The sequence below is a fragment of the Sphaeramia orbicularis genome, chromosome 15 (assembly GCF_902148855.1).
Source record: "Sphaeramia orbicularis chromosome 15, fSphaOr1.1, whole genome shotgun sequence".
In the NCBI taxonomy this organism is placed as follows: domain Eukaryota; kingdom Metazoa; phylum Chordata; class Actinopteri; order Kurtiformes; family Apogonidae; genus Sphaeramia; species Sphaeramia orbicularis.
Genome location: NC_043971.1, coordinates 41,812,701 through 41,826,378, shown reverse-complemented (window position 1 = coordinate 41,826,378; position 13,678 = coordinate 41,812,701). Strand labels below are relative to the sequence as shown.

The 13,678-nt window shown below is 37.3% G+C and overlaps 1 protein-coding gene across 1 annotated transcript; it reads left to right on the top strand.

The window, feature by feature from the left end:
- The first annotated feature begins 775 nt into the window (after positions 1–775).
- Positions 776–11,070, top strand: scdb (stearoyl-CoA desaturase b). The gene is made up of 6 exons (XM_030155892.1): positions 776–1,201; positions 1,339–1,605; positions 2,451–2,581; positions 3,932–4,137; positions 7,040–7,272; positions 9,318–11,070. Exons 2-6 carry the CDS (start codon positions 1,371–1,373, stop codon positions 9,515–9,517), a joined length of 1,005 nt encoding a protein of 334 aa, XP_030011752.1. The 5' UTR covers positions 776–1,201; positions 1,339–1,370; the 3' UTR covers positions 9,518–11,070.
- The last annotated feature ends 2,608 nt before the right edge of the window (positions 11,071–13,678 follow it).

Here is a 13,678-nt window from a genome sequence, read left to right as displayed (position 1 = left end):
ACCTCCGCCAAGGCTGATCAGTGGCCCCCCCCGTGGGCCCCCCCACCCCCGATCACCACCAAAATTTAATCATTTCTTCCTTATCCCATTTCCAACAAACCCTGAAAATTTCATCAAAATCTGTCCATAACTTTTTGAGTTATGTTGCACACTAACGGACAGACAAGCAAACAAACCCTGGCAAAAACATAACCTCCTTGGCGGAGGTAATGAACGAACGATACACGGATTCGGTCGTTATCCGTTTTTTCCATTTTTCATTTGAGCACAAAAGCGGGAAATGGAAAAACGAACCGTTATCCGCATTTCATTGTGGTTTTGAAAATGAACAACAAAAAAACAAATAATTTTTTGTTTTTAAATTGAAAAACGAATGAACAAATGATACACGGATTTGGTCGTTATCCGTTTTTTCCATTTTTCATTTGAGCACAAAAGTGGGAAATGGAAAAACGAACCATTATCCGCTTTTCATTCTGGTTTTGAAAATGAAAAACAAAAAACGAGTGTTTTTTTTGTTTTGTTTTTTGATTGTTGGTTTTAAATTTGACAAACAAATGAACAAATGATACATGGATTCAAAACATCTACATCTTGTTTGAATTTTTTTTTAGCCCCTCTGTCCTGCTTTTAGGGACCAGTTTCAAATTCATCCCTCGGACCGCTTTGGATGCTTTGGCGGACCTGTTTTGGCCCCCGGGCCGTATGTTTGACACCCCTAGTCTATGGAAAACAATGAACAATTTATAGTCTGGCCCAGCAGCTGAGCAATGACTCCGAGTCACGCCAGTAGATAACAAGTGGGAGCTGTGGTGCCTTTGACACGGAGAAGTCCCGTGGACATAAGTGGTGTAGAAGACGTTTAAGACACTGATCAAACACGGACGGTGAAAAAAAAAAAAATCGGAGCGTCTGTCAGGAAGGGAGGTAAAAGGCGCAACATCAGATAAGCAAACAGCCAATGGGATAGTGGGAGCTACAGGCATCAATTTGCCCATCGACCAATTGCTTTAAAACGACGTCGGAACAGGCAACAAGAAGGACTGGAGCCACCGCAGAAACAGCCGCACATTACGCATCATCTGCTCTGTTTTCATCTTTGTCCGTTTGTCACCGTAGCCTGTCCGGATCCACGACAGCACTTCCACTGTGGGGAGAAAAGTGGTGGGAGAGTCCACGGTGAACACGGCACACACCCTAGGTAAGCGGAAGAAGCCAAATGAATGCATGTTCTGTGGAGCCTGGCTGATGTGCATGGACCCTACCGGCCACCGTAGATTTTCAGCTGGGCACGTTTAACTGAGTAGCGTGTATTTTTTTTTTTTTTTTTTTTTGCAGGCACTGCTGCTGTTACGGAACCGTTCTTCAAAATGACCGAGACGGAAACCAGAATTCATCACGCTGGCAAACAACACAACGGAGATGCCATGGCAGAAGGGTCGACGGTAGAGGATGTTTTTGATGATACATATAAAGAAGGAGACGGCCCTAAACCACCCAGGATGCTGGTGTGGAGAAATATCATCCTGATGAGTCTGCTACATATCGGTGCGCTTTACGGACTCATCCTCATTCCTTCCGCGTCGGTTTTAACTCTTGCCTGGTGTAAGTATTAAGAGAAAAAAAAGCTTTGCCTGTGCTGCATTTTGCTGGATTTTCAGCCTGTCGCTCCCTACAGTTGCATCCAACTAGTCAACAGAATGTGCTGATGTGGTGTGATCATTGGGGGCTACAGTGGAGACTGTCAAACAAGAGGGGGGTGGGGGTGGGGGGTGTCAGTGGGAAAAATGACTCACCCTGCTTGAACATGTCATTTCTGTCCTCCCTTTCCTTTTTGTGTTTTATTATAAACAACTTCAAATGTCCCAAATTAGAAACATGTGAATTGCAGAAGCAGCAGCCAAGTTTTTTGTTTTTTTTTTTAAATAAGAAAAATCAGATTTCGTGCCCTCTTGGTAGACTATGGAGGCATGACTCAAATTCCTGAACAGTCTCAACTTTGTTTCCACTCTGGTGCTGCATAATTTTCTCCTCTCTTTCCAATGCTGTGCTGCATATTATTTCACAGAGGAAGACAAAGCACAATCACCATTCCCATAGACATGCCATTGTCAGCGGCGTGGTACCACAACAGAATGTTCTCTGGCAAACCCGAAAGCCCCCGGTTCTCAAATCCTGGGTAGCCTTGTGTGGCTTCACATAGAAACACATTCAGCAAGATTTTTAGAACAACAAATGTGCGAAGGCAGACCTGCGTTGCTCCCACTGTCCTGTCTCTCCACACACAGATGACTTTTCTCATAACATAGGCCTGGGTGTTATGGAAAGAACACAGTGTCCTGGTAACCCTGCTCTCATGGGTGTGACATTAATCTTACAGTCAGAGTGACAGTTTCCCTTAAGATATTTGTGTAACCCACCTCTTGGCACCCTCTCTTTTTCTATTCCAGCTGCAGTGTGCTTCCTCATCAGTGCTCTTGGTGTGACCGCTGGTGCACACAGGTTATGGAGCCACAGATCTTATAAGGCTTCTTTTCCACTGAAAGTCTTCCTTGCCCTTGCCAACTCCATGGCCTTTCAGGTAAAACAATCAAGTACCAGCAGTGGTGGAAAAAGTGATCCTCACCCTTATATAAGCCAAAGCACCAACACAGCCATGTAAAGAGTCTGCGACAAAGTAGAGAAATGAACCATACTGTGTGAAAAATCCTACTTTAACCAAAATCAAATAAGTATTTGAAGGAAAATGTTGAAGTAAAAGCCCTGAAATAGAAATATATTTGTATGTGGCATCCGTAGATTAAATTAGAACAATGAACCACGTATGGGCAGCATTGCAGATTATGGTTATGGAGATAGTTTGGACTACTTTGTACTAGATCTGAGTGATGGGGCCAAAAATGTCACCATGTAAAAGAGTCCAATATCAGATAATATCACCTTTTTTGTCTCCTGAGTGAAAGTTGAACAAACCAGGTGGTTATTTGTTGTTTTTACTCTTCATGATGACCCAAATATGACAGACATTTGACCAGAAGCAGAATATTTAAGTATTTAAGTATAGAGCTACTATAAAAAATTATACAGTACAAGGTTTTTTAACATCAAAATTTGTATGAGTAAGTAAAACAATAAAACATTGAAAAATTTTGTGGCTACGTAAAATAAAAAAAGGTGAGATGTTTTGATATGGGGGCATTGTACTTATTTTGTTGGAGATCTAAAAACTACTTGTGCATGTTGATTTTTGTTACATGTCAGAAGCCAAAAAGGTTGGAAACTGTTCATTTAATCTTTAACTTAATGTGATATGTTTTAAAACCATAGTCACTTGCAGTTTATATATGGTGAGTCTTGTAGTCTGATCTAATGATGCCATACAATTATTTCTCTAAACCAGGGCTTTTTTAATTTCTTATTTAAATTTTTTTTTTACCTCAAAAGTTAAACAATATTTTGCTGCAAATACTTATGTAATTTACTTATGTAATCCTGTCATTTGTGTCAAATCGTCATTTAAGAACTGACCAGTGCTGTCAGAAGTACAAAGTAGCACAAAGGTCAAAGAAGTTCCTCAAATTTATGCTGAGTACAGTATTTAAGTAACTTTGCACCTCTGCTTACACAAACAAAACAGTTAATTTAAAAAATAGACTGTTTGCATATTATAATTGTTCATCAATGTCTGCCATAGTTTACTTTAATACAAAATTTTATGATGTATTTCAGCATGCATTAAGTTGCAGTGCTGTGGCATGCAGATAATAGCTATCACTTTTGTTAAATGATATAATCTGAGTGGTATGCACTTGTACTTACAGCGCATCATTACTGACCTTAATCTGGTGATCAGAAATGTTCATATCTATGGGTGCCTCACGTAATCCTCTCTGTCCCTGCCTGCTGTGTTTTCTGCATTTTATCTTTACAGAATGACATATACGAGTGGGCACGAGACCACCGGGTCCATCACAAGTACTCAGAGACAGATGCAGACCCCCACAATGCAATGCGAGGCTTTTTCTTTGCCCACATCGGTTGGCTGCTGGTTCGTAAGCATCCTGACGTCATTGAAAAGGGACGAAAACTGGAGCTGTCGGACCTGAAGGCAGATGAAGTGGTTATGTTTCAGCGAAGGTCAGCAAATACTTTGATTAGTTTCGTTACGGTTGAAATTTTTAGGGGTGTAACCTTTAGTCGCATTTTGTGGTGAAGTTGCAGATTCATACCTTTCTGAATATTAACCCTGGTCCACCATAACACATCATAGTGGACTGTGGTGTATGTTATTGATGCCACATGCAATAAAATTGAAGAAGTGCAACAGGAAGCCTGCTCTGAACCACAGTAAAAATACGGAAGACTCTGTGGAGGCAACTTTTGTAGACATAAACACCTCCTCATACACAACTATTATTATTTTCAGATAACCGTTTGCCAGTGAAAACATAATTATGCATATTATATTTCATTTTTGTGCTTAGATCATCCTAAATCTAACACACTGGACCTTAAACATGTCTGTCTTAGTCGTGTTGCAGGTCTTCAAAACTTAACTGTCCATATAATGCCACTGAAAAAAGGCTCCACTTGTAATTTCTGTTTAATATTTTGTATATAAATAATGCCATGGAACTGTTTTTGCCATGTGTGATATATTTAGGGTTTAAGGCAAGAATTTTTCATTTAATTTCAGTTTAAACGGAATGAAGAGTTATCTAATCATCTGATTTTGACCAGATGTTTTTCCAACTGCAGTAGATTGAAAACATACTATAAACATTCCTGAACCATGACAAAGACTGCATGAGGCTATTTTCATTTTGATTTCACTCCTTCAGATGCTTTCTAGTAAGTTCTGCAGTCAGCCATGGCGGAGTCCCTTTGTTATCAGCTGCTGTCACTGTAATCCAAAGAATTATGCAAGTGTCACTGAGTAAGACTTAGTCTGTTTGCATATTCTGGAGCATGTTAACCTCATTTGCAAATTTCAAGGGAAAACTTAATACCGCTGGCAGATGCTTCTTTGTCATTACATTTGCATAAATTCAGCAGTAGTCATATTGAATATATCTGCAAAAATAATGTTCCCTTAATTACATTTGGATATTTGATATATTTGTGGTTGCAGTACAGGACTTAACATGGTTGTTTAACTGTGAGACAGATTGTGAACCTGCAACACCAGGTGCAGAGACACAATGTACAGTAGGCATGCCCATTCATCACCCAGAACTGCACACACTTACGCAGCAAACAATATAGCTGCCTTTCCCAAACCGAGGGTTGGGACCCCAAATGGTTGACAAATCTGTTTTTGTTGAGTCGCCAAAAAATAAAACACAGCACAGTGCTATCGTTGTCATTGTTTCCTGTATTTGTTAGCTGCTGAGCAATGTGTTGCTAGATAGCTAACGTTATTTTGCAGTGTTGGAAGTGATTTCTGATGTTATCTTCCTAGTTGTTGTTCAGATTTAGACTCTGATTCAGATTACTTTATTAATCCCAGAGGAAATTGTGTCATTTCATACCACAAATCCAATTTGTCCTTTGCATTTGTGAAAATGCTACCTCCTGTTACACATATATTGAAAGAAAATGTTTTAGGTTTAGTTCTCTGTGGGTTTTTTAGTGATGAAATAAGACTGAAATGGTTTTTTATTTGACATGTTTTTCTCTTTGCAAATACATGTTGCTAATGAAATAGAAGATTAGCTAATTTTGTAATTAAATAACAAGCTGTAGTGACAATGCTTTCTCAAAAGCCCAGAAAATTTTACATTTTTACTTAATTCCATAACTACTTAAACCAAAGCTAACATTATATTATTTTTTGAGTCCCTAAAAACTGCTATAAATTACTTTTCCTTGTGTAGAGGCAGATTGAGAGGTGATGGCTACATTTATTCAACATAGCAAAAAAAAGTCAGGAAAATATAGACTCTACGGAAATTCATGGTGTATATTTTATTTATTTATTTGTAATGTTGAGCCCTGGATGGACACCAAATTCTGTTTCGTGTGTTTCTGGGCTGAAAATGTTTTGGAATCCATGCTTTTGGCATATTTAGCCAATTAGAATGCCTTAACAGAATATGCAGTGTTAAAGCACAATTTTATTTGATTTAGTCATTTCTTGTTTGGTCCAAGCTGTGTAGGATATTGGTGAGGGTCACAGTGGCTGTAGTCCTGCTTTAGGACAGATCTACTGAAACAGGACCAATTTAATGATAAGGAACATCATTTGCACTTGGGACAGCATGCCCACACTGTCCACACTGACTGGTCATTTGTCAGCATGTTTACTATTCTGGAAGCACTCCCAGATTTCACAGCTCTCTCAAGCAAAGAGGATTACTATCCGAGTTACCCATCACGTACTGAAATACTATATACCCACTGCTAGAACATAGTATATGATGTATGTTTATTAATACTACACAATAATGATTATTTTGTGTCTTTTATATGAAGAGCACTCTATTAGGATTTATAACCCAGTATAGATAAATAGGTCATAGTATAATTTCTACTTTAACATCCAGTTTAGAAAATTTAGGAGGATCTAAATGCAGAAATGAAATATAATATTCATAATTTTGTCCATTTGTGTATAATCACATAAAAATTCCCTTAGAATCAACATTTTTATCTTCAAAGAAAGCAGGTTGGCATTGTGCACCACCATGTTTGTGCTCTAGCTTAGACCAGCTTCTCTCTTATATTTTCCGTCTTATTGCAGATGTAGTCTAGTATTAATGTGTATAACCATAACCTGCTATATCTGACAGTGCAACACAGTCAATATCCTTTAAACTAAAAAGCCTAGAATGAAACCAGACGGTGCCTCTGAGTGACTTTGTGTTTTTGAGGCCACCGTAGGGGAGGGTGAAGCGGGTCACCATTAGACACCACTACAAAGTACACACTAAACTTTTACATATGCTGTGTATCCTTGGTTTTCTGAAAACACTTCGAAATTTATTGAAAATAATGTTTTTGTTTTTGCTTGACATCAAATTCTGTTTTTTTTTTCCAGGCACTACAAGCTCTCTGTGGTCATTCTTTGCTTCCTGGTGCCCATGTTGGTGCCCTGGTACTTCTGGGGTGAATCCTTGTTGGTGGGATACTTCCTGCCTGGACTCTTACGATACACAGTGGTGCTCAACGCTACCTGGCTGGTCAATAGTGCTGCACACATGTGGGGCAACAAGCCTTATGACAAGACCATAAACCCACGGGAAAACCCACTGGTTGCTTTCAGTGCCGTAGGTAAGGAAAATTAATTGACAATGTAAAGCTTTTAGATTTTGGTCCAGTTGTCCTCTCGTAAACTATCTATTTAATCTTGTGACTTAAGCGTTTTGTCTTGTTTGTGTAATTCAACATTTTGTTGCATCAGAGGGATATTTAAATAACCTTTTCAACACTTGTCTTGTCAAGTCAACATAGTGGGGCTCTTTCAAAGCTGACTCAGTCTGGTATTTGAGGCAGAGCAGTATGTCTAAATCCAGGGGCTAATGTTTATTTTGTTCAGCCTCTGTCCATTTTAGAAACCCAGGAAGGGAGGTGGTGGGGTGGTTGGCATTATTTTAGCTCTGTATGTAGTCACTTAGAGGTAGGTGGTGAAGGTTTTTTTTTTTTTTTTTTTTTTGTCAGCTGAGGATGGGAATTTTTAAGTGGTGGGTGTGAATTTGCAAATGGCAACCACACTGAAAGTCAACTGCACTGAATGAACGTGACAAAAAAGGATTGCATGTGAATATATCAATCACTGTTTTGCCCATATTTCCCTGTTTATTAACACATTTACAAAGAATATGTACCATTGTCCATAAATGTGCTTAGGTATTTTGTAGGGAAAATGGTAAAATATATCCTAAAAGTGTTATGAATGTGATTAATTTGTCCACCTTTGTAAAAGCTGTGTCTACAAATTACTATTGTTAATTCAAATATTACCTAGAACATTTCACAACAGAGGACATATCCTACTAAACAGAGTAGATCGTTTTCTGCTTGTTCTAATATTTTTTTTTTCCATAAAACATTGTCATACACGAGGTGCAAATCATAACAAAGGTATATCCAGGAAGCGTCGTCATTGTAACACACCTAGCCAAGCTGGAACAGTAGCATATAGCACAGATACTGTTATTCAAATGTGCAAATAAATAGAGGAAAAGGTCTTCAAAACTCAGTGTTTAACTTTAGGATGACTGTATCTATGTTGCCAACATAATTTATTTTGGTCCGAATCTTGTACAGTCACTTTAGCAAAGATTTTACCTTAAAGCTGTTTACAATCACTGCGCTAATTCAGGCTAACCACCTTCCTGCTTTGACGCTGATTGTTATGATCTAACTGAATGATATTGTTTGCTTTTCATCTCAATCTTGAAGAAAGTAAACCAGCTAACCTCAACTTTTGCAACATTATGTAAGCAGAAAACAGACTGACGTCACCCTCTTCATTTGTTTTGAAGTAACGCTACCTTTTTGAAGTCTTGAGTCAGGGATGACACCATCTTGACTTTTTGAAAGTAGAATTTACCTTATTTGGGGAAGGGAAGCATGAGGGGTGAAACCTGCTAAGCTAATGCTATTTCTAGCTTTTGAACAGGTAAATGTCATGAAACATCAGTGTAACAAAATCCTTCTTAGTGTAAACTCTAAAAGTTCGACTAAAAAAGTACATCAGGGGTCATCTCTCAAAGTCCATGTTGTATTAGCCCTGAAATCTATTTAACTGAGCAATAATTTATAAGATTAAAAAATAAATATATCTTAGAAACACTACATGTAGAGACAGGTCCAGTGCAGGTCGGCTGGAGGTAGCATCCAGTGGTCATCAACGGTATTACACTTGAGGATGTTTTCACAGTCTTCAATTTTAAGCTGCAGTTTTCACTCTTGCAGAAGACCAATGTTATAGCAACTAAATCACTTGAAAAATACAAATATATTTATACATATATGTAAATATATATAAATATGTATATCTCAACTTATTCATTTGGAACTTTTTTTTTTTCTTGGGCACATTGCATTACTGAAACCTACAATGGCAACATTTTACTTTCCAGCGGGGTGGACCATATTATCAGTCACAGGATTCTAATAGTTGTCACTCTGCCACATTCCTGCTACACGTGTAAAGCAGCAGCAGATGCACTTAGTCCATCATGTGATTGTTGTCATCTTTATCATAAAGTACGCTGCTCTACTGTGGCTTCTCATGTCTTGTTAAGCTGTGTATTCTTATCCATGTTATCCCTTGTTGAAAACACTGTTTCTTTTTCTTTTTTCATTTTCAGGGGAAGGTTTTCACAACTACCATCACACTTTCCCCTTTGACTATGCCACCAGTGAGTTTGGCTGCAGGCTCAATCTTACCACCGCCTTCATAGACCTCATGTGCTTCCTGGGTTTGGCCAAAGACCGCAAGAGAGTGTCAAAAGAAACCATCCTCGCTCGCATACAGCGAACAGGTGATGGCAGCCACAAAAGTGGCTGAGTCGCTCGTGATGCAAACTCTAAAATCGATGCCAACATGTCAAACCAAGAAAGAACGTAGCAACACTGATAGCAGCATTTTGGTGAGGCAGTAGACATGGGGTGGTTTTGACCATGCTTCTGAATATAAGTTAAACCTCCTTCTGAGACTAATATTGGATTTTACGAGTTGTAGACCTTTCCATAAACTGTGTGGGTCTTTCTTGTTTTGTTTTGTTTCCAAATGTCCTCACTGGCTATTAGCCACAGCCAAATCTTGGCTAAGTTTGCAAGCACAGCTTTTTCACCATATTATCTAAGAAGGGGAGGTAGAGGAGGATGAAAATGTGGGATATAAGACTCATTTGGCAGAAGTAGGACACCAAATAAGTCTGTGTGAGCTGTGTGTCAAAGCAGTGATTTACAAAATAATTAATCTCTTATTTATTCATGTGCTATTTATTAATAGTCTTGGCACTTTGAGATTTTTATTGAAACCCTTAAAGATGAGGTTTCTATACTGGCAAGATTTAATTGTGTCTGTTTGTTTAGGATCTTTCGCATTAACTACTGTCAGTTGTGCTTTGTTTCATTCCATAGGGAGTGGAGTTAAGTCTCGATCATTTGTTTAGCTTTTTTAAGCTAAGGTTTTTCATTTTTTGGTAAGCTGGTAGACTTATTAAACCATAAGCTGCGTTCAAGACCAACAGCAAGACTTCTGGACATTTACAGTATACAGTGTCCCCATTTGAATACAGTTTGGGATATTTATACACAAACTGTCTTGTAGAGGATAAAATTCTCTATATCTTGTAATTTGTGTTAAATACAATGTATACCTCTGGCTGAGTTGTCTCTGCAGAGACACCTCTGCACCAAAACATGAAAACCAGACTCTAGTCTTAATGTGAAAAGTGACAATTGTTTGCTTTCATTTATATTTTCAGTTGAAAGAGAGACCTATTATAAAGCATCAGGTCTTCCTCTGAAAAGGCCAATATGGCGCTGGCCTTTTGTGTTGGTACTATTGACTATTCTTATCAAAACATTTGTCAGGGCTTTTGCCTAAATGCCTTATGAAGGTAACATATTTTCCATTTGCATTTAACAAGTGCAAGTTATAGAAATGCATTAGGGCTTAAATTTGTCTAATCACAGGTGTGTTGTAGTTCCATGTTTGTAAAGAACCCTAGAGAAACTGAAATCCCTTATTTATACTGAAACAAAGGGACCACTGGAATCCTAAAATTTTTGGTGAAAAAGTATGATTTAAAATTTGCATAAACAAAAAATATATAGTTTAAGTTGAATCTTCAGATCTCAATTAATGTCGTTGTAATATTTGTCACACTTAATCTTTTTCAGTGCAACACTTTTTTACAGTGTTAACTTCTCGAAGTTTGAATGCCTTAAAACATGGCACATTTTTTCAAGGAATGTTTTTGCCCACTTTATGTACCATAAATAAACCAAATTTTCTACTTGTGGCAAAATATGTTTTGCTGTTTTTTTGTTGGAATTCTGTATGACTCCTTATTTGTAAACTGAATTAAAAAAAATATACATATATGCTGATATCATTTTTTTTTTTTTTTTTTTTGTAACTTTCTGGTTTTACTCCCACTGAACCAAACAGTGCAAGAATGAAAACATAAGTGTCGGTTACAGCACGATGAATCCTTTTAGGCTATCCTGTTTTTAGCCTGATCAGTGCTATGACTAGTTGTGTTCAGTAACATACAAATAGACAGATAGCAGACTTCAGTGCATGTATTTCTCAGATTTCCCAACAAAGAAGAGGAGTGGTAACTCCTTTTAGTCTGTTGATGAATCCCAATGGAAATACTGTACAAGGTTAATAAGTTTTCATCTTGTTCTGCTGTGAAGCTAATTAAGTCATAAATCATATTATAAAAATACTGAATTATTTATAAAGTAAGGCTTATAATTACCTAAATCATCTCCTATGGGGGCAGGTATTTAATTTATTGCAAACCATGCTTTAGCTCTTGATTAATACACATGCTGTGTTACTGCAGCTTTGGAAATAAGCATCAGACCACAGTGACAAAGTGGTGGAAAAGCAACATTTGTCTTAAATGTAATGTGTAAACACATTGGGTTTTTTTCCCTTGTGTGTAAAAATCTGTAAAAAGACAAAATGTTTACAAATGTAAAGAAATACACTGTGTTTAATCCATGAAGACCCAGAACTGTGTTTTGTGGTAACTTCTCACTACACTGAACTATTACCAAGAGATTCATCACCATGTATTATATTAGTCTTTGCATTATTTTTGGGGGGTGAAAATCTGTTATTTTCCTATATTTAATTTACTGACCAAGTAGGTGTTAATAAATCTCAGTAAATTTAAATGTTATGATATCAAAATAGAGAAAATTGAAGGAAACAAGACTTTTTCAGCAACATATATTATGAATTCTACATAAAAACAAACATTCACAACCACTATCATTTGTCAAACTACACACGTTTTGTAGGTGAATCAGTGTTGCAGAGGACAATGGTGTTTCCATGTTCACTACAGACACTATGGATGCATCCAAAAGATACATCTGATGCTACTGAAAGGCCGAGAAAACTGAATTTTGCCTGAATTATTTGCATGTATTGATAGAATTAGTAGATAAAAAGTTATGAAACAATTTTTGATCAGTAGATACTTTTGGGTTTTTAGGGTTAAATGAACAATGACAAAATCCAAATGTTCTCAGTAACAAGAACATCTGATGAAAACAATGCAGAAATAATGAATATTCCCAAGAAAAGAATATCTGAAGGTGATTTTGAACAGCTGTTTTACTGAATGTCTACAGAAATCCACAGCGTACTGTAGACGGCAGAATAACTGTGTATTTTATTGATATTTCCTGTAGTGCAGAGCTCCTACTATACGCTGTCTGATAGCTTTATAAACACTGGGATCTTTTAGTTGTTTCACTGTTGGTGATATTTGTACATGTATTCAAAATGAATGATCCATCAGTTATCACAGATTAGAGATGAGGCTGACTGTCATGTATGATTTACCCCTGTTGTTGTGATCTACATGTTCTGATGGAAAAAACAGATCCTCCTCGCCTACTTTTAGACATCTACAGCTTGTTACCAAAACCCTGCCCAAACACCTGCTGATGGGATCTAACTCTGCTGTTCACGCCTGGCTGGCTTGTCGCATACATCTAACAATGTTGTAAAACCGCTGCTCTTTTGACATCAGATGGACACATACTATCAGATTCTGCAGCCATGTTTGAACAAGTTCATTCTTAGAAGATTCCTAGATGAATGATTTCAGTAGATAAAATACTTCCTCTTTACAGCTTTCTATGTCTGGTGGTATTTACAGTTCAGACAAGTCACATCTCTGTTTTACTGTCTGGATTTAAGTCCTGATATACAGTGTTTTCCCCAAACTACATACAGTACCTCAGCAAAACAGAGCCCAAATAAGTAAGGTGATGTAAAATACATACGTTAAGTCAAACACTTGTACAAATTAAAATGTACTTCATATACTTGCATGTACATATAGTCACATTTAGTGTGAAAAAAATCTGCTGTCATTTCACAAATATAATAACAACAAAAGGGGGAGAAAACCCATTTTTAAATCCAGTTTGACCCATAAAGACCCAAACAGCCTCAGACGACCAAAAGCATCTGCTGATCTAAAATGTTTAATACCTGATGATCCACTAATCCTATCAATCCATGTAAGTAACTGATGTAAAATGCAGTTTGTCATCTTTTCATGGTCATCAGATATGACCCATTTGGACGTTCAGAGGCTCCGTACTGAATGTGGAAACACCGTCATCTTCTACAACACTGATTCACCAGTAAAACGCATGGAGTTGGATCAATGACAGTGGATGGAAACACTTGTTTTTGTGTTCAGTTATTGATATTTTTGTTTAAAAAGTCACTTTTTCTTCAGTTTTCTCTGTTTTTGATTTAATAACCCTCAACTTTAATATGAGCTTTTATGAACATCTACATGATCAGAGAATTAAACATAGGGAAATACCTGATTTTCACCTAAAAACACAAACAGACAGAGGATAATATTATAATAAATAGAGATAAATCACTTAAGAAAGGTTAAATCTAGAGAAAAATTCATTTGGGACCTGCCACACAAGTAGCACTGGGTCTTTA

What these genes read in the sequence shown, in the direction of transcription:
- scdb (XM_030155892.1), top strand. Translation starts at nt 1,371, where the DNA reads ATGACCGAGACGGAAACCAGAATTCATCACGCTGGCAAACAACACAAC. An exon ending in GGTTTTAACTCTTGCCTGGT is followed by an intron (nt 1,606 to 2,450) that starts GTAAGTATTAAG and finishes TTTCTATTCCAG; the next exon opens with CTGCAGTGTGCTTCCTCATC. An exon ending in GTGGTTATGTTTCAGCGAAG is followed by an intron (nt 4,138 to 7,039) that starts GTCAGCAAATAC and finishes TTTTTTTTCCAG; the next exon opens with GCACTACAAGCTCTCTGTGG.